Source organism: Camelus dromedarius, chromosome X (assembly GCF_036321535.1).
Source record: "Camelus dromedarius isolate mCamDro1 chromosome X, mCamDro1.pat, whole genome shotgun sequence".
Taxonomy (NCBI): Eukaryota; Metazoa; Chordata; class Mammalia; order Artiodactyla; family Camelidae; genus Camelus; species Camelus dromedarius.
Genome location: NC_087472.1, coordinates 89,735,792 through 89,758,566, shown reverse-complemented (window position 1 = coordinate 89,758,566; position 22,775 = coordinate 89,735,792). Strand labels below are relative to the sequence as shown.

The window sequence follows — 22,775 nt, the reverse complement described above, 5'->3', positions numbered from 1 at the left end:
TTGTTGCTGTTTCCAGAATAAGATATTTCTTTTCAGGGTTTCCATTTAAAAACACATTCAGAATCCCATAAGAATTAGATACAGGCAATTTCCTTTGTATTCTGCACAGTACTTAAGAGAATTATAAATTAAAAAAGGACACCTATTGAAGAGGTATTAAGTGGTTACTCTTTCAGTAATAGTTCTTATCTCTCAATACACCCGTGGTCATTTTTATTCTTACATCAACTACTTAATAAGGAAAGTCAAGGAGTAGCTGAATATTTGCCATCAGAAATACATACCACACAATGATTTAACTGTGACTGTACTACTTCCTGTTCAACGCTCTTTGTTTCCAATGCAGGCAAGTGCATCTTCACTTCATCTAAAATCATCTTACTTTCCTGTAGACGCTGCTCAAAATTGGCTGGCTTCTGGAATAATCGAAACTTCATGGAAACTTCTTGCAATTTTTTCTGTGAAGACAATGTAAAAGAAAGCACCGATTTAATTTTGCCTTCCAAACAATAACCAGCCATATTTCTGTTAATATATTTTCCTTTATTCTGGAAGACAGACAAGAATAACAATAAAAACAAAGGCATCTTTTTCTTCATTTGTCTGGCACAAAGAATACATACATTTGGGAGAAGAATTCAGTAATTATTCTTAATATGATCCTAAATAAAAGATAATTTATTAATCTACTTTATCCTTAAAACGTACAATTCAAAATAGCCTGTATTATTTATACAGCACATTGTAGTTTTCAAATAATGGCTTTAATCTCAATTTGGTAATAAGCAAGTTATCTAAATTAGACTATATTTTAATGCTACACTAAAACAAGCTCCTTAGTTAAGGCAATAATATGTACCTGTGCCACTTCAATCTGAGAAAGTACCCTTTGGGCAGCTTCCTTTCCCTGGTAATGTTTCTTCATTTCTTCTAAACTGATCTCATGACTTGTCAAATCAGATTGGATTTTCTGTTGGGAGGACAGCATTATTAGTCAGCAGGCTCTGCAAGTTATTGCACAGAACAACTCACTTTCCAAGGAAATGGAACTCAGAAACTCTCTCAAAACATTATTACAACTTACCAAAAGTTATCAAAAATGAAATGACTTATTTATCTCCTATTTGGGTTATTATAAAAAAGAAATTATCCTTTTGAATCAGTGGTAATGAACAGCTATTTCAGATATCATTTTCAGCAGGAAGTATCTATTTATATTTAATATGTGAAATTGATATTCTTTTATCTTTGAATTTACACCCAAATCTGACCAAAGACAAGATATTAACCTTTATAAAAAACCTGTGACAGCAATAAGAAATAATGAGAAAGCTGTAGGTGGACAATATTCCTTAATAGTGATCTTTACTCAGAAATTCTATGCCATATTTCAGTTAAATTTCAGGGAAGCTATGGATCTAGGAAAGGGAAGTTAGATGCCTCAACTGGCCTGGCTTTTTGTCTGATAGATACTTGACAGCTTCCTACAGAGACTGATTTTTGAACTTTAAATAATTATAAATATTTCTATATTTTCTATATTGAGCAAAGATATTTGATCAAGCTCTATGTAAATGTGTATATTTGACTTATACACTTCTTTTTTTTGGGGGGGGAGGTAACTAGGTTTTTATTTTTTTTAGAGGAGATACTGGGGATTGAACCCAGGACCTCATGCATGCTAAGCATGTGCTCTACCACTTGAGCTATACCGTCCCACCAACTTACACACTTCTGAGGCAGTTACAGGAGTACGTCAAATCCTGTAGTATACAGATACCAACACAGTAAATTCATTCATTTATTTCTATCAGATCCAGCAAAAATCAGCTTCTGGTCAAATTATTCTAATTTAAAATTCAGTCATTGTCAGATTATCATAGATAAGTTAGAGAAGAAGAAATTAATTAACTTGTAACACTGGGCCCGTAAAATTTTTATGCAAAACACTTTGTATAATGCTTATTAGTATAACCTAATTTATACCAATTGTACTCATTCTGGTACATATTACTAGAAAATAACATCAGTTTGCTTAGCAGTTACCAGAGACAACTACAGCCCTGAAATGAGTAATCAGAATTATCCCAAGAAAACAAGTGGTGAAGGAACTACTTAGAGTACAAGGTTATAAATGTACATATAAACTTAAGCATTATTTCTCAGCCTATCAATCCTAACAATTATAAAGGCAAAGTAATTATGACTTAAGTAATTAGAATTCTGGTTTAAAATAAAGAAGAGCAAAGACTCATGTAAATGCATATTATTATTATTATTATTATTATTATTATTATTATTTTACTATATAGAGTATCTTCAGTGGTTGAATTACTACATTGCATAGAAAATAGTGGTATGTACCTATTCTCCAGGATCCATAGACTTTAGAGGTTAGGGATCAATTTAAGTGCATAATATTTTTCATAGCCTTAGAAATACTAAGGAATCTACAAATTTAATGGCATAAACACAGGAGAGTAACACTTAATAGGGGAGTTAAGAGATACAATAGGAGAGGTAATGTTAAAGTAGAACTCTGAATAAAGAATAAGCATTGCTGGGAGTAGCAGATGCTTTAGGAGGTTTATGGTCACGACTTCTAAGGTCGAAGATGTCACTCATCTCTTTGAGGGAGACTGACCCCCTCAATACGGTGGGTCAATAACAACCAAGTCTCTGCTACATAACTCTGGCCACTCCCAAGTTATGGATCATTAGAACATGAACAATGCTTGTGCCCAGGTCCATCAGATTCCCTCTCAGAACTGACAGGAGAAAGTCTAGTCAAGCTCTGTGGGTGCTTAGAACTCTGTCAGGTATGCTAAGAGACTGTGCTTAAGTTCCTAATTTGCATGTTCCATTTAAGAATAGCAAAGGTCCATGACCAGAGAGAAAATAAGAAAGAGATGCATAAAAAGAGAGGAAGAAACAAAAATACTGATGGCTTTCAATCATAGGCTGAAATAGATGGCACCTATCAAAGATGGCTGCAACCATAGTGCTCATACCACATGCTCCTCTTACCATTCCCCCATTAAGAGGTGGAGCTTATTTCTTCACTCTTTAAATCTAGACTGTCTTAACCAAAATAACAGAGCAAAAGTAATGGTCTACCACTTATAAGAAAAGCCTTTAACTGGGCTAGCAGCTTCCACTTTTGCCTTTTTGGAACGCTCACTTTTAGGATACTCCCTCTTAGAACTCATGTGACAAGCTCTGAAAAGCCTAAGCTACATAGAGAACTGTGGGGAAGTGTTTCAGTAAACAATCCCAAGTGAGCTTTCAGCTTACAGTGAGGATCAACTGCTAGACATGTGTGAGCCTTCTTGGACGTCCAGCCCTTTTGAGCTTCTAAGTCACTGTTGTACCGGCCAACAAATGCCCACAATCACATAAGACACCCCCAAGAAAGAACCAGCCAGTTGAGTCTTTTCAATCCACAAAACCATTAAAGAAAATGACAATTTGCTGTTGCAAGTAAGCAAAACACCGGTTTATATTCCCCTCTTGAGTCAAAACTGTATTCTTCCCTTTAGTTTGTGTGAGACATCCCTGTGTACTTTTGACCAACTCCCCTCTCTCATTTTTGTTTTTGCTTTAGTTATTTCAGTTTTGTTACTTGTGCCAAAGCGTCCTAAAGAGTATACTGGATATGCAAGGAGATGAAAGTTTTAAAAACAAAGGAAAACAAGGTGTAGCGATGAAGCACTGAAAAGCATGAAGAGTTTGGGAGACCTAAAATAATGCAAAGAGAATGAATGTACATCTGCAAAAATGGGTTGGAATGTGGTATTAAACAACCTCCTTTCCTAAATGAAGTTTCCAGTATTTTTAATATGAATATAAAGTTTAAAATTCTAAATGGATCAGAATCACAGATATCACAGATAATAGTTTTACTGCTAATACTTAATCTCAAAATTAAGGCAATTTGTAATGAGAGAATTCTTCTGTAAATTCAATAATGCTTTGATTTGTATTTATTAATTATCATATATAAGTACATATTTGTGTATCTTTTTTTTTTCAAAAAGCAGTATTGATTTTAGTGTACTCAAACATTAGAGGGAAGTAGAAACAGAGGGCCAGGAGAGAACCATGGAGAACACGGGAACTGAAGGGATGGTAGAAGGAAAGAACTAAAGAAAGAGAAGGAAAAGTCTAAGAGAAGGAGAAGACGAACAACCAAGAAAGAGAGTGCCGCTGAAATCAAGTGACATGAGAGTTTTAAGAATGTGGGAGAGGTCAGCAATATCAATTTTAAGGCAGATTAAATGAGATAAGGACTAATAAGTGCATATTAGCTAGTCATTCATCACTATAGCTTGAATAGAGTCAGTGAATTGCAAGGGCAGAAAATAGGTTTTCAAAGGTTGAAGCCTGATTAAGGATAAGGAAGCACTCTTCTAAAAATAGTTTAAATCATTTTGGAAGACTTTTGTCTTTCCACATAATGAAATTTAGGTCAATGAGAATTCAACATGTATTAAGGCCATGTGAAAGGAACCATGGATGAAGTATTTAGAAAAAAAGATAACTGATTAGAAAAACTCCATGGGAAATAAGAGGAAATTGAGAGAAGGGCAAAGGTCAATAATCAATGGAAAATAGTGAGGTTAGAGAGACGGACCTTTTTCAGAAGCCAAAGGTAAGACATACAGATCATCCTGGTTGTGGAGAAGCAGGAGGTGGAATGCGTCTTACTTGATATGCCCTGGGAATCAGAATAATGTTAAGAGAAATCTGGATTTAAATTTCTGGACTCAAACTTGCCATCTGGGCAAAACACCAAACTTTTCCAAGCCTCAATTTTCTCATCTCTAAACTGAGGGTGATAATGACAAGCCAGCAATGAAGTATTATCATAATGTGTAGGCAGAGTATCCTAGAAAATTCTCATGTCTGCAGTAGACAACTACATTCGTTTTGGTAAAAAAGATTAGATGTGATGGTATATGTAAAATACCTGCTCAAGCTGTCTATACAAATATCTACTCAAAAATTGTCAATGTCATTATACATCATTTGTTTATAAGCATGAGCTCTTCGTTATCTGGTAGGAATGAGAGAGGAGAGGGTCAAGGAGGAGTCAAAAGGAAAGTGATGAAAGTTGCACAGCCATTAGAAAAACTGGGAAAGGAAAATGATGAGGGAAAAATTAAAGAGATATTCAGAGAGAGCAGAGGGCCCAAATTATACATCCTTAACACTGTCTGCCCACATGTTTTTTAAACTCATTCATCCATTCAGTACTCAAGATATATATAGCAGAGGAAAAAGTGAAATATACACATAGTCTTTTATACTAGCAGGGTGAGAGAAGAGCACTGAAGGAAGTCATCATTTTAATCATCACCAAAGCAGACATCTGTGTGACCTTATATACCAACAGTTCACATAAATTCATTTAATTACCTAAGGTAAGTATTTACCACCCTTATTTACAATGACAAACGAGGGTAGAAAATGTTGACTTATCCTAGGTAACGTTAGGAAGTAGCAAACTCCATGCCCTTTAAACAACTATACTACCTTTTAAATTATTAAAAAAATAAAAGTATCTTCCAAATGGACATTTATCAGAAAAAATACATTTAATCTTATTTGTATACTAATACTGTTTAACCTATCAATTCAAGAAGGAAATTTTGCATCTACGACCCAACTCCACACAGTGGAACAAAATCAGTGATCCTATTCTTAAGGAATTCCTGTAGTAGAGAGACAGAATATAGAAATTACAAAGCAGAAATATGAGCAATATAATAGAAAAAATCATGCTATGAGATATAAGGGAAAGAAATACTCACTTCCATTACAGAATCTGGCAAAGTTTTAAAAAATTAGCAAAACTTAAGTCCCATATGGCTGATAAGGGGTTTTTGGAAGGGTAGATAAGACAATAAGAAAATGAGATTTCATTCCAGGTTGTGACAACTAGGAAAGACTGTGTTTGGAGTATGCACAGCGTGTAGACTTAGTTTCATGGAATGAAGAACTGGATGTGGGTGGAGTAAAAATGACTATTTAGAGGAGGAATGAATGTGAAGCTTTGAACATTAAGTTTCAGGGTCAGACACCTGTAAAAATTCTTCTACAAGAGTGTTTTAATTTTCTATTTGTAAGTTTGTTTTGTTCTGTTTTCCTTAAAAACTGCCTCCTCAAAACTACCTCTACTGATGTGGCATTACAAAACAAAGGCAAGATAACTTAAGCGATCATCAAAACACAGCTCTTCTGATGATAAATTCCACATTTTTCCAGATGAGCCATACTGTTGTCATGACTTACGATATAAACAATAGGAACAACAATGAGTACAAACACACAACCAAAAACTTCACTTTTATCTGTCACCAGGGAATGTGACGGACCACATAACATGTGAAAGTAAAGTTTGGTAATTTGAAACTTTCAATGCAAAGCATTACATGCACTTTGAAATGTTCATATTTAAATCAAGCAGTTAGACTGTTGAGAGGATGAATTTCTGTACTCTTAGAAAGGTCACCACTACTAAAATCATTAATTGAAAAAAAATGATGGCTGAAAATCAATTGAAATTGAGATTTTTATCTTAATTTATAGGTAGCCTTTCTAGAAAAATTCTCATATCTATAGTACTGTTCCAATAGGAATAGAGATAAAAATTTCTTTATAAATTAAGTAGAGTATGCATGAAAAGAGCCCAGTGGTCAGAAAAAGAAAGAAAAATACCATATGATATCACTTATATGTGGAATCTAAAAAAAAAAGACAAACAAACTTATTTACAAAACAGAAATAGACTCACAGACATCGAAAACAAACATGGTTATCTGGGTGGAAGGGGGCAGGAAGGGATAAATTGGGGGATTGAGATTTGCAGATATTAACTACTATATATAAAATAGATAAACAGAAAGGTCCTACTGCATAGCATAGGGAACTATATTCAATATCTTGTAGTAACTTATAAAAGAATATGAAAATGAATATATGTGGGTTCATGTATGACTAAAGCATTATGCTGTACACCAGAAACTGATACAACATTGTAAATTGACTATACTTCAATACAAATATATACATACACACACACACACACACACACACACAAAAGAGCCCGGGGGCTAAATGTATTTTGGAAATTAAGGATAAACATGTGTCTGTAATACAGAGCTTTTCAGAATATTTTATATATTAATATGCACTGTCATATTCAAAAGGAGAGAGTTTTTGCTCAAATTAACCGTTTGCTTTTTTTGGTAGAGTATATCATACAAGTAGATTTGGGAAAAGTTATCTTATATACTTAATAAATATATTCAGTGGCAATTCAATGTATTATTCAAGTTATAAAATTTTAAAAATGGATATGTATTTCTAATCGATTCTGCTTTGAGAAGGCTGTATAATACGCATCACACTTAAATTTAGCTAGCACCCTTACAAATTAATTCTACAATTCTTACTTTCAACTGATACTTCACTTTTAGTTTGTATTTAGAATATCTTCTATCACCTACTTTATTTAAATTCATCAGGTTATTACTCTGGAACCACATAATTTAAAAATCTTTATCACTGTAGGGTAGGCTGTGAAATAGATAAGCTATGTGTTTAAATAAGAGAGTATTATGGAAACTTCTAGGCAAAAGGGAGAATCTCCTATTTACCAATTCCTCTAAAAAGACAAACATTACAATCATTTTTCCTGAAGTTATGAATAGACAATAAAAAAATAACATTTAAAAAAGTTTCATAATATAGAAGCAAACACTGGGAATGGAAGATTTCATCTAAAGGGTAAGGATTTCTACTGTTGGCTACCAGATTTGTAAGACATGCTAAAGATCTAAAGAGTGTACAATCTGAGTTCTATTTTCACCTAAGATATACATCTACCAGAACATGGATAAGAGTTTCAAGAAAATAAACAACAGATCTTATGAAATTGTCAGCTTGGCTTCATGTAACATTAGTAATTTCCAAAAGAAACAAAAACGAAAGGAAGTACCAAATGAGAGCCCCTAATTTGGAATACCCATGTATGCTCTAAAAGGAGTTCTCAATCCAACACCTCTCAGTATCACTAGATTTTTTTCATAAAAGTGAAATAATATAAAGCAAATTACATCATCATGCCATCAGCAAAAATGACATTTGACAATATAGTAATTATCCTCATAACTAGCATTATGTATTGAAAGTAGGAAACAACAATGGAAATGAAAATAACCATTTTTCCATTAAAGATGGTAAAGGGCAAATTATAAAACTAAAAATCAATCAAACATTAATGACATTTCCAATATAGCACTTTACAATTAACTGAGCAGAGAGCAGGGCTTTTTATCATGATTTACCTCTTCAGACCATTCTCATGTATCAAATGAGTAACAGAAAATGTCAGGCAAAATTAAGCTGCAACTGTTTAAAGTATTTAATGGAATAAAGGAAACTTTATATCAAATAATTATTGAAACTTTTCTGATGTCAAATAAAGAAAATGAGTCCGAAGAAAATAACTAAAATATTTCAGAAAGGAAAATATTATAAGATGTCATGTTAAGACTATGAATGGAGAAATTTAACACTGTGAGGTAAGTAATTTTTATACAAATAGTAATTTGGATATTGCATGCTCAAAAAAGGGAAATGGCTGCCCCATATATAACACATACTCACAAAATTAAAGGAAGAAAGTATACTAAAGGATCTTAGATAATTTGTACTTTTAAAACACAGGAGACATGAAAAAAAAAGTAATCTTTTGCATCTTCTGCAACTCTTGCTTGTTCCTATTTCCCACACTATTAAACACATAAAAATAAAAATAATAGTCATTCTATATGGGAAGTAAGCATTCCTATAGAGTAACACATAGAGGCAGTATTTCAGTGTTAGAACAGATTTAAAATTAATTGCACTGTATTTATCATTATATCTACATTGCTGGGTAAAAGGAAAAGAAAATATTTCTGCTATGGTTATGCTGAGTTTGACATTGGAACCCAAATATATGTAACAGTTCTCCATTTTCTTGCTTTGTGGTTAAAGTATTTCATTATTACATAAATCCTGAATAAATTCCCCTATGCGGTTTATACTGCCTAATTCATAAATCAATGAAGTAGGCTATAAAGTTAGATTGCTCTGAGTAGTTTGCAATCAAATGTTCCTATTTACACTATAAAAGTCTTTTTTATTCCATAATGGAATCATAAGCTTAATCTGATAGACCAAAATATGCATTTAGGTCTTTATTTTTTAAGCCATTGATTTTGATAGCTTGGAATGCTTCCATTAAACTATAGCCAAATATATTTAACGTGAGTTAGCAGATTTGCTTCAGTAAACACAGGAAGACCTCAATTATGAATTATTTTTATGTGCGGCTAATGTAATCATCTTGAATTAACAGCTTTCTTCAGCAAAAAGAAGATCCCTCTTTTCTATTTATTGATACTAAGTTTTAACCACATTGTCAATGGGATAGAAAAAAGAGTTGGAAGGAAGACATGTGGTCTGTAGTAAGCCTCAAATACCCAAAAGTCCTAGCTTGATGAGCAAAATACAGGAGCACTTTTCTATGCTGATTATGAGGTCCTCTCCTTTGATGACACTTTGTTTCCTAGATTGTTCTATTTCTCCTCTCTACTCATGGACATAAATCTACTATGTGGGACACGAGGTTGTAAAAGATGGGATAAGGAATCTGAGGGACAAAAGAGATAGAGCAGGTTAGTTACTGCTGGCCAGGCAACCTCACTGCTTCTTGTAATTTCAGTAATGGGGTCATGTTCTCCTCTATAAAACGTGCATCATCAGCACATGATGACATCAACAGGTACCCATGTTAGATTGTTCTTACATATTGGTGATACAAAATATGAGATTTCTGGAAAAGAGGGAAACATACAGATTGAAGTATCTTTGTAATTTTAAGAATTACAGGCATTTAAGTGGCTATTTAGACATAGTTATCATGGCTCCTATTAGGGACATATCCAAACTAGGTGGCACAATAACCTATGTGGAATTAGAGGGAAAAAAAAGAAGAAAATAAGAAAAACAAGCCAAGTTCATCTTAAAACATCCATTCTGAAAATTCTATTTGTCTAAGTTCATTCATTCATGAATGACTTCTCAGCTATGTTTTCTTTCACTCATTTCCCATAATAGAAAGGGAACAATCAAAATAGGAGAGAAAGCTACCAGAATCTGATTTCCACCTCAACTCCCTCCTCTTGAAAACCTGATAAAGCCATAGGTGAGAATCTTTATCAAAAACTGGTGAGAAGTGTGATGTGAAAAAAAAAAAAAAAGACAGGAGCAATTCAGTCATTACCAGTAATGAACTATCACCAGTTCTCACCCTTAGCTGCACGTTAGAATAACTGGAGGGAGTGGTTTCCAAAAGTTCTGACGACTGTGTCCACCGAGAGATTGTGATGTGATTGGCCTGAGGTGCACACTGGGGTACTTGGAATTTTCCTCCCAGACTTTGAGTGATAAAACTATATCTCTGCATTTCACTATGTTCTTCAGGAAAATTAAGGAGTAAACAACTCCATTCATGCCATGTGTTTATCTGCTGTTATATAATTTGATGATTTTATTCTCTAAAGATGTTTCAAAGAAACATAGTTTTTTTTTGTATTTTAATCATACTACTTTTGAAATACATCTTCAAATCCTGATTTCTATCTCTAGAAGATAAATTTTTATACCTAGAAGACCTTTCTCCATTTGTTTTATTTTACTTGAATTAGTAAGATGTCATCTTAATTCTGTACTTTAATAAAAACCTCCCTTTAAATGAGCTGGCAGTGGACAGCTGATGCTGTGGTCAAATGATTTAAGAATTTGATTTGGTTAAGAGTCATTTTTTGAAATAAAACACTTGGATCAACCTATGCTCTGATATCCTAGCAGTAAGCAGTGTTACTGTGTAAAAGGTTAAACTTTACTCCTGTAAGCTCATGTCACTAAATTAAAAAGCAAAATATTTTTAACCAGATTTAGAATCAGAAGGCCCAGATAACTGGTCATTTAACAAGCTGAAAAAGTGAGAAGCTCATTTTTGCCCTACAGTTATAAATGCAAATAGAATGCAAGGAAGTACCTTGATCTATATCTAATTTTATATATGAGTATACCCTTCAAAATGTTACACACATTACATACATTTCCTTAATACTGCATTTTTTTTTACACTTGAGAATCTTAAATCACCTCAAAAGGCATAAAAAGGAGACTCTTTTTTTTTAACAGATTTAAATTTAGTAGTAAAACTGCCAGTGTACCACACGGTGGAGTCAGACATCCACAAATCTGTGAAGCCAATTATGTGACAAGACATCTGAGCACTTATGGTGAATGGTTAACACCATTCACTCTGTCTTGCTTCTCCACGATCTATTAAAACAAGTACTCAGTTTCTGAAAACGTAACCATTAGCTCACTAATCTTTTAATTAGCAACGACCTTTTTTTTTTTGCAAATTTATACAAACACATTGTGTGTAAATGTTCGTTTATACAAAGTGTTGAAGCTAGCCCTGATTATATATACTTATAAAAATGTCATTTGGGTGACATTCTTAGTAGGTTCTTTGTCTGACACACTGAGCTTAAGTTTTTATTGCACAGAAAACCCCTTTAATCTCTCCTTGTTTCTTTCAAGGGAGTTTCAAATTGAGCTGCAGGAAATGCAGTCCTTGAAGTATATCTGAGTACTGGATAATTCTGTTCCAGAAAACAATTCACTTTGCTGTCATCTTAAAATAAAATCTTAGAGAAGAAAGTTTAAATAGCTTTGGGGTGGCTTGCACTTTCTAGTATTATATATTACCATTTGGGGAATTCAAAGTCAAGAATTAACTTAAAAATGCAGGTACAATCAGAAGTGTAGGGAAAATGGATTTGAGCTTGTTAGTACTCTAAAATCTCTTTTTTCAAGTAGATCTGCAATTTCTAAATATACTTGTGTGCTGTTATCTGTAAATTTTGAACCATTATAATTAATATTTTTACTATAGCTTTTTTAATTTGAGGAAACCAAGCAAAATTTTTATATTACATTATTAAAAACTAGTATGTTATAGCCATGTTTATAGAATCATACATGCATATCTGAAATTAAAAAAGCACTCACAGTAAATAAGCTTTTCAGCTAAAGATTTTTTTCTAAAAGTTTCCATTTTTTTCCTAAGAAAATAAGAGCTTTTGTCAATCTCAAATTTGCTACTCATTGTTTCATTCTACAAGCCTCAAAAAGTAACTCTATATATTTTATAGTGCAAATATCCAGTTTTAATATTTAGTGTTTATACTGTTCAGAATTTCCTAATTACATTCAGAAAGTTATGAGCAGTCTTTAATCAAACATTCCTCCAAACTCATGTTACTAAATTTAAAAAAATAAGCAGTTCTACTCTGCCTTTAGTTTATAATCATGTAGTTCTTCTCAATTGAGTAAAAATGTCCCATTCCTGTCATGCATATTTCTAAAATCTGTCTATAAAATTTTGTTAGTGATTCAAATTGGAACAGTCTTGGAAGTAGTTAATGCCAGATAACTTGACTAGACTATGTAAGTTTGAAGAAATGTACATACTGGGAAGGTTATATACTGCCCCAGGGAAAAACTATCATGAGAACTTTAACATCAGGATTCACCCCAAATGTCACTTTCTTCATCTCCTATTACAATAGTCAATAGGAGCCCCTCTACCAAAGACTGTTTAAGTCTATCCAAACTACCTGTACTCGGTCTATCTCATACTCTCAGGGACTTTCCTTGTCAAACTTAGACAATATGGTAAACTAACCCATGCTATTGTGTATACTGATTCTCTGATACCAATTTAACTGTGATTCACTGTACTGTAATTGCATCTTAACCATAATTATAAATCCAAAATTTTACCCCCGAATTTATTTTGACACAAAAATATTCAGGTATTTCCACCTATCAGTAAAGAGGGGGCCTTGGGGATGGACAGATAACCTAATGCCTGTCATACCATAGCATATTGGTCTGAGTTATTCTTGGGTGTTGGGTTCATAATACGCATATAAGATTTGAAAAGTAGATACATTACCTTACTACCAGAAAACCGTAAAGGCATTTAAATAAATAATACAAATGATACTTTGCATACATGTAAATATTATTTAAAAATAGAAAAACAGCATTTTCAAATTACTTCCAAAGGTGAAAGGTAATTTAGATATAGCCTGAATTAACTCAGTATAAAGTTGACTTAGATTTATTTTCATTACCATTTAACTCCCATTCTAGTAAAACTACTTTAACACATTTCATAATTCAGAGTGAGTAGGTTGAATGTATATGTGTGTGAGTATACAGGAGTATACAGAGTAGCATTAGTAGTAGTAAAATGCAAAGTCATATCTCTTTCTTGTTATTAATGACTTGTAACACATTAAACACAGAATATAGAGATCATATGACTTCTGATTCCAAGATAACAAAGATGAGTTGATAATAAAGTATTTGAGGCTGCATTTTATTGTACATTTTCTTTACAATTTATATTGCTATGGTTTCCCTCGAGCCAAGTATAGCTTGAAAATATTGATGAAAAGAAAACTTTAGTGTGCTATTGTCCCTGTATTTTAAGTGTCCCTACTTCAAATTCTTCCATTATATACATTTAAAAATAAATCTCAGTAGAATACTAAAAAATAAAATAATGTCATTTGCAGCAACATGGATGGACCTGGAGGTTGTCATTCTAAGTGAAGTAAGCCAGAAAGAGAAAGAAAAATACACTGTGCTATTGCCTTTATGTGGAATCTTAAAAAAGAAAAAGAAAAAAAGACATAAATAAACTTATTTACAAAAGAGAAACAGACTCACAGACATAGAGAACAAACTTATGGTTACTGGAGGGTAAAGGGGGTAGGAAGAATAAATTGGGAGTTTGATATTTGCAGATACTAACTACTATATATAAAATAGATAAACAACAAGTTTCTACTGTATAGCACAGGGAACTGTATTCAGTACCTTGTAGTAACCTATGATGAAAAAGAATTGAAAATGAATATATATATCTATATGAATGACTGAACTATTATGCTGTACACCAGAAATTGACACAACATTGTAAACTGACTATACTTCTATAAAAAAGAAATATAATGTTGTATATATTGAAGCTTATATAACATTATAAGCCAATGTTACCTCAATAAAAATCTTTTTTAATTCTTTTGAAAAAAAAATCTTAGCATACTGATCTAGAGCTTTTTTGTTTCCCCCTTATCTCCAAATAGTTGAATCAGTCAATCAAGTAACTCTCTGGACAACCAGCTGAATAAATTTTAAGTTAGAAAATCAGCAATGTGTTGTTCAGATAATAGAAACAAAAGAAGAGAAGCTCATTCCAGGTTCTACTTGCCTGGGCTTCCTGAGGCATCTGAGCTGCGTCGACTTTGTCAGCACTATAAGTTGCCAACTGCTTGTCAATGGATGAGAGGGACTCCTGAATTAAATGTAAGGATTTTTCGATCTCCTGGGCAGACTGGATACTCTGTTCAAGCAGCTTTTGCCTCCTCACAGCCTAAAGAGAAGAAGAAATAAGAATGAGTAAGTTCAATGTTTCCTTGTGATAGTTTTTCTGCAATCCTGCTGCAAAAGTAAATGACGATTCTAGATTCTTCTCCAATCACCTTTTTGTAAGATAGATTTCGCAGCTTCCTGCCACTCATTCAGCTCTACTTACAAAAATGAAAATAAGGGAAAAAAAAAAAAGAATCAGCACACAGAACTGCAAGATCGGGAATCTGTGCAGGACAAAACCACTGTATTATGTACATTAAGGAAAGAGGCTGGAAAAAACATTAGTGAAATCATCTCCGTCATTGCAGTCTGCCGTTCCCAGGCCGAATGTTCCTCCTGATCTCATTATGTAGTTCAAGAGATTTGGTTTACTTAGAATAGGGTCATCGTCATCAAAATCCAATTCAAGACAGATAATCCACTTCCACCAGTGAGACACATATACAATCTGTTCAGAATCAGCTCCTTCTCGAAAGAATTTTAGATAACCATCTGGTTAACGATTTATTTTGAATACCATTTTGACCAGTTTTGAATGGTCTTTTTTCCTTTACTTTCTTTCACAATTTGGATTATGGAAATTGTTTGTACAATTGGATTTGTGTTACTGATGAAGTAGAACAAATAATAGGTAATCCTAATATAGCTGCAATTAAACTTGATTATTACTTTAAGTATGATTAGGATAATTTAACATTTTTTAAGTATAAATAGCATGCTGAACAGACTGCAGAGTCTCCCTTCGAGTATCTGTTCACCTTTAAAAGAGTGGTTATAAAAGGAATGGGACAGGCAACTGATTGAGAATTCCTTAAGTTATGCATGATAATCAAGTATTTTTCCTCATTATACAATGTGTAGGCATGATTATCTGGTACAATAGAACTATCCTTCCCACAGACCATGATTAGTGTTTTAAAAATAATACTGCTTTTTATATTATATAAAGACTATCAGGCATTGTATCAAGAATATAAATGTTGGCTCTTAAGCTTAAAAGATACTGGAGATGTCAACGTTTTTTAACGAAGTCAACTGGGAAAATGGCATTACTCAAGGAAGAATAAGACTAAAGTCATCTGGACCAAGGGAAAAGGAGCTGGAAGAATTGTGATACTGCAGAAGCAAAGAGGCTGTTCTCAGTATTTCTACCTATACCGTAAACCTTCAGGATTCTGTCCGAGGCTTTTCTCTCTTCTCATTCTACCTGTACCCTTAATTTCAAGTATACCTCACATGCTTACAATCCTCAAATCTACATTTCCAGTTCAGTTTTCTCCTGTGATCTCCACACCTGCATATATATTATCTTACTTGACACTTCCATTTGGATGTCACCACAGCCACCAAAACAACAGGACCAAATATGGACCCACCGTGTATCCCCTTCTCACCTACTTCCCACATCCCCAACTTGTTTTTGCTTTTTCTCTGTATTTTTCTTCCTACTACAATTATGTACAATTAATCATTGCTTTTATTAAGCATAATTTTGGATATTCCATCTTCTATCACGTTCTTCACCATTTTGCATTTAACCAGTCCATCAATCACCAAGCCTTTCTTCTACCTTCTAATGTCCCTTGATGACATCCTTTAGTTCCTCTCCCCACCATCATTACTTTACTTGATATCACTAGTATCTCTTGCCTTTAACATGTTCCTAGAATCTTGGCCGGTATCCTGCCCTGCCACTAACCATCTGCAAAGCAACTACATTGTGTTCTTCCCAAAATAAAATAATGATTCTCTCCTTTAAATTATTTTGTGATAACTTATTTTCCTTAGGATAAAAGTCATGTTCCTTAACATGGTTCAAAAGTGCCTTCACTGTCCCTGTGCTGTCTTCTACTACTTGCCGGAGATAAAAAGAAATACTAACTTTAATTTCCCAGCATATATTATATCTCTCTTTATACTTGCCCTTAAAAATGTTGGTTCCTTATCTTAGAATAATCCCAAGCCCAGTTTCCTTTTATTGACTAATTTACATTTAGCCTTTGAGTCTTACCTTGAAAATGTGGACATGTCCCTCTCCAGCTGGCTGTCTCTGACACCAAGAGTTCTCTCTTGCACTTTGTATTTCTGCCTTAGCACATATCACACCATATTGTAATTTCCCATTAACTTCCTCTACTTCAGACTATAAACTCTAATGAAGTTACAGATTATGGCTGTTTTATTCACTGTTGAGTATCAGTTCTGAGAAAAAAGGCCACTAGTTTTGCTTATGGCTGGATGAATGATAAAACAAGGCTTTTTAGTGGGGAAAACAGAAGAGTTCAAGTAGTCTAAGGCGAAAAAAAATGGATTTCAAAAGAACTGGGGGGAAAATTTCACCACCACTTAGAGATATATTCTTCCAATAACAGATCTTCATGTTAATTTTTTATTATTATTAAATCTGTCAGAATAGGTTGAATAGATTGAAACATTATTGGGAGCAAACTTTAATCTATTTCTATTAAAATACTTAATCCAAGCCAGTGACCAAGACCCTGCCCTGTACTCTAACTCAAATATACTTTGCTTATTATTTTCCAGGCAAAACATAAACAAAAGTTGCATCACATAATAACTTAGATAACAGTGCTCATGGCTATAATCAGATCTTTCTGTGTTACAGAGCAGAATGTCTGTCGCCTACCCAGAGTTTCTCCAGAGAAAAGGCTCTCTAATGATAAAATTTCACCATTGTGACAGGTGACAAGAGAAACCTCCCAATCACAGCATGTAGTGATTGTCTACCCAGGCATTGTTTAAATCTGGTCCTTTATCTGGATAATGGCAAAAACAGCTTACTCTTTTGTGCACATCTGTAGAACATTAATGTAACTGAGTAGGATATACTATAGCATAATATTAAACAGCATATCAAGACTCAAAGTTATTTTTTTTGAATCTAACTGTTTCTATTCATGAGATTCTTGGGGTTGAAAGAAGTGAAATGGCCTATGAGATGATGGCAGAGTTGACCTCAGGTGGTTTGGTTCTTTGCCTGGCCTGGCAGTCAATAAGAGAGACAGATTTATACAGATTCTTTGATTATCTCAGGGAGTGAAAAGAGTTGATGTCAATCCAAGCTTGCAGAATTCTTTGAACTAGTAATGGCATTAGCAGCCTTCTATTTCTAAACATCTTGTTAGGCAGACCCTGATGGGATGCCAAGCCCGTGGATTTTCTAGGATGCTCAGCACATTTGACCTGTGCCGTCTCACTGAATGGAGTTGGTAGGATGTCCTGAACCGTAACTGGATTTTTCTTGTTGTTCCAGAATACTACTCAACTGTTGTTTTAAAATGTTATTTCATGTCTTTAGCTAATCCGCTCAGCAATAAAAGGAACCATACAGTTAGACAAAAACAGCAAAAGTGACGAGAGTTAGAAAGACATTAAAAGACTGGCAATCAACAACAAAAATATAAAAGTAGAAAATTGAATCCTAGTAACAGTTACCAAGAAAAAAACATAATGAAAACACATTTAATTTGATTTTTCAGAGAAAATTCAGAAAACTAAGATTTAAAAAAAATCAACATACATGAAAATAAATTATTCTTATTTCCTCAAATTGCTCTGCAAAAAAACATCAAAAGTTGAGTGACTTTTGTTGGCAATGGAAAGTTGTCTTCACAGTGAATTGATTGTTCCTCACATTCCTATTTTTTTAAATAATGTATTAGCCCTTGTGCCCCAATATTACAAACACTTAAATCAGAGTGCAGCATGCCTAAGAAACTGAGGAAAAATGAATATTTCATTCTGGAAGAATACATTTTTCATGTGAAATAAAAACTAGGAATCTGCCCCAAAATATATGTTTTTAAAATATGAACACAAACTTTAAAATAGAAAAAAAAAATTAGACAAATTATCCCATTGATTTTTTATAAATCATCATTCATTAAAGGAGGTACATATCCTTAATATATTTATTATACTCATTATAAAATATAATACATTTTGTTTCATTAAAGGGGTGATAGGCAAACTCACGGTTGCAAATTAATTAGGAATTTGGGTGTTTCACTATTAAAATAGGACCTGAGGAAATTATTACATATATTTTCCTTATAATTAAGCTTTCTAACCAGCAGTAAATACTTGTTAAGCATAGAATATTTTGAAGAATTAAACTATATGTATATTCTCTCACTATAGGAAGACTGCAACCAAACTAGAAAAAAATCTAGTAGAATGCAAGGATACAACATTTTTCAGCCAAAGAAAGAAAGAAGAAAAACAAATCTACATTAATGAGTTAAAGAATGGCAGAAGAGTGCTTTTGTTCAAAATTCCTAATCCTACACTGACTGAAATTTCTCTCTGGGTCACATATTCCACAAATTTTATATATATATAGATAGATAGATATTTATACACACACACATACATACAATATTTATATATTATGGATTACAAAAACTTTCCTAAAATACATAGTACTGAGAAAGTTAATTCATAATATAGCATGAGCTAGTTTAAGGCCATAAAAATAACTTTCTTCCAGTATCTGTGAGATCTAGGAGTGGGAATCGGAAAAACTCTCATTGTTTTGTTTCTTCTTTTAGGATGTGTGTTATTGTTTTATTTGCTTTCTTTGGGAAAGAATGGGGAAATGGGATTCTGATGTCCAGATATGATTGTGGAGAACCCATTGGGTGAAGGAGGTTTTCATGAAGAAACCCTTTGCTGTGGAATCCCTTGTGGAGGATACAAGAGTTATGATAGGGGTCTTATGAAATGGGAAGCATAAGCGTGGAGAACATGTACTTTGACTTCTTGGTATCTTTCACAAACCTTTGTTTTTATTCAATTATGTAATAAATATTCCTTGGTTGCCTCCTATGTGGTTGCCTGTTGCCGGGCAACAGGGGCTCTCAGTTTTTCTTTTTAAATTACTCAACAGATTCAGGCTTAACATTGCAAAATTGACGATTTCATTGGCCCTATGTGAAAAAGGGAATTATTTTAGCAGACTTTTGAGAGACATTTGGTTTCTGAGAAGTCTAGAGTCGGGATTTTCTAAAGAATTATAAATTCTTACCGGTTCTGTTTCAATTTACAGAAAATTTCAGGCTCTTAGTTCAGACTAATTACCTAGGAGGTTTTTTTTTTTTTTATTACTCATTTATATTTCTAGGAAATAAAGAAAAGCAGAAATAAGATGGCTGATTTAAAAAAACAGAATATGGTTCAGATCATCTTGCAATAAAATATACACTTATTTATTTTACTTATTTATATTTTTTATTTCTAAGTACTTGCCAGTGAGATCTGGATATGTCAAATATTTTTATTTCCAACATTCTTTTCTTTTTTCCTAAGTAATAAATATTTTAGCCAATGTTAAAATTAGACATCATTTCTTTGAGTGATTTTTGTAGTAGATGAACTAAAAAACAAACATAGAAAAAAATATATGTCCCAGAAGGATGGTTCAACATACGTAAATCAATCAATGTGATACACCACGTAAACAAAAGATAGGACAAAAATCACATGATCGTCTCAATAGATGCAGAAAAAATACTGGATAAAATTCAACACCCATTTATGATTAAAAAAAAAAAACTCTTACCAAAGTGGGTATAGAGGAAACACATCTCAATGTAATAAAAGCTATTTATGACAAACCAACAGCCAGCATAATATTCAACAGTGAAAGCCTTCCCACTAAAATATGGAAGAAGACAAGGATGCACACTCTCACCACTTCTATTCAACATAGTCTTGGAAGTCCTAGCCACAGCAACCAGGAAAGAAAATGAAAGAAAAGGTATCCAAATTGGAAGAAAAGAGGCAAAATTGTCACTATATCTGGATGATATGATACTATATATAGAAAACCCTAAAAGCTCCATACAAAAACTACTACAGCTGACAAAAGCATTTGGCAAGGTAGCAGGATACAAGATTAACATATAGAATTCAGTTGCATTTCTTTACACTAATAATGAAATAGCAGGAAAATAAAGTAAAGAAATAATGCCTTTAAAAAATCACATCCAAAGCAATAAAACACTTAGGAATAAATCTGACCAAGGAAGTAAAATACTTATACACGGAGAACTACAAAACATTGATTAAGAAAATTAAAGATGACTTAAAGAAATGGAAAGATATCCCATGCTCTTGGATCAGAAGAATCAATAGTGTTAAAATGGCCATACTGCCCAAGGCAATCCACAGATTTAATGCAATCCCTATCAAATTACCCAGGACATTTTTCACAGAACTAGAACAAATAATCCTAAAATTTACATGGAATCACAAAAGACTCAGAATTGCCAAAGCAATATTGAAGAAAAAGAATGAAGCTGGAGGAATAACCCTCCCAGACTTCCGAAAGTACGAATGAGCTACAGTAATCAAACAGTTTGGTACTGGCATAAAAACAGACATACGAATCAATGGAACAGAACAGAGAGCCTAGAAATAAACCCACAGACCTATGGGCAATTAATCTTCGACAAAGGAGGTAAGAATATACAATGGAGAAAAGACAGTCTCTTCAGCAAGTCGTTTTGGGAAAACTGGATAGCAGCATGTAAATCAATGAAGTTAGAATACTCCTGAGTGTTCTAAACTCAAAATGGCTTAAAGACTTAAATATAAGACAAGACACGATAAACCTACTAGAAGAAAACATAGGCAAAATATTTTCTGACATAAATCTTAGCAATGTTCTCCTAGGGCAGTCTACCCAGGCAACAGAAATAAGAGCAAAAATAAACAAATGGGACCTAATTAAACTTATAAGCTTTTGCACAAAAAAAGAAACCATAAGCAAAACAAAATGGCAACCTACGGAATGGGAGAAAATATTTGCAAATGATGCAATTGACAAAGGCTTAATTTCCAGAATATACAATCAGCTCATAAAACTTAATAACAACAAAAACAACAACAAAAAACCAACAACCCAATCCAAACCTGGGCAGAAGATCTAAACAAGCAATTCTCCAATGAAAACATACAAATGGCCAATAGGATCATGACAAAATGCTCAATACCACTAATTGTCAGAGACACACAAATCTAAACTATAATGTGGTATCACCTCACACCAGTCAGAATGGCCATTATTCAAAAGTCCATGAACAATAAATGCTGGAGAGAGTGTGAATAAAGGGAACCCTCCTACACTGTTGGTGGGAATGTAGTTTGGTGCAGCCATTATGGAAAACAGTATTGAGATTCCTCAAAAAGCTAAAAATAGACTTACCATATGATACAGCAATCCCACTTCTGGGTATATATCCAGAGGGAACTCTAATTCAAAAATATACATGCACCCCAATGTTCATAGTAACACTATTCACAATAGCCAAGCCATGGAGACAACTTAAATGTCCATTAAGAGATGACTGGATAAAGATATGGTATATTTATACAATGGAATACTACTCAGCCATAAAAAAGAATAAAATAATGCCATTTGCAGCAACATAGATGGAGCTAGAGATCATCACTGTAAGTGAAGTAGGCCAGAAAGAGAAAGAAAAATACCATATAACATCACTCATATGTGGAATCTTAAAAAAAAAAAAAAGGAAAGACAAAAAAGGACACCATGAACTCATCTACAAAACAGAAACAGACTCACAGACATTGTAAACAATCTTATGGTTACCAGGGGAAAATAAGTGGGAAGGGATAAATTTGGGAGATTCAAATTTATAAATGTTAGGCACTGGGGGGAGGGTATAGCTTAACTGGTAGAGTGCATACTTTGCATGCATGAGGTCCTGGGTTCTATCCCCAGTATCTCCTCTAAAAATAAATAAACCTAATTACTTCTCCCCCCACCACTGCCAAAACAAAATAATTAAATAATACAATAATAAATAAATTATAAAAAATAAAATGTTAAAGTTTTTTAAAAAGCATTTAAATGTTAGGCACTATATATAAAAATAGATTTTAAAAAAGTTTCTTCTGTATAGTACAGGGAACTATGTTCAGTGTCTTGTAATAATCTTTAATGAAAAAGAATATAAAAACGAATATATGCATGTATATGCATGACTGGGACACTGTGCTGTACACCAGAAATTTACACATTGTAATTGACTGTAGTTCAATAAAAAAAAAGAAAAAAATGTGTCCCAAATTCTAATGCAAATAAAGGAAAACAAGTATAAATCCTTGAAGTTTTTGCTTGTGGGAGAGCTTTAATTGCCACCTTGAAT

General features: G+C 33.3%; 1 protein-coding gene across 9 annotated transcripts in view; it reads right to left on the bottom strand.

Annotated features, from left to right (window-relative positions):
- The window catches only part of DMD (dystrophin), a 1,947,932-nt gene that overhangs the window by 1,110,837 nt on the left and 814,320 nt on the right, over window positions 1–22,775 (bottom strand). For all 9 annotated transcript variants that reach the window (XM_064483309.1, XM_031445593.2, XM_064483311.1 and 6 more), the window contains 3 exons: window positions 14,420–14,581; window positions 860–970; window positions 285–458 (listed from right to left, as the gene is read on the bottom strand). In XM_064483309.1, coding sequence (XP_064339379.1) covers window positions 285–458; window positions 860–970; window positions 14,420–14,581 — 447 coding nt within the window. The remainder of the gene's footprint in view (window positions 1–284; window positions 459–859; window positions 971–14,419; window positions 14,582–22,775) is intronic.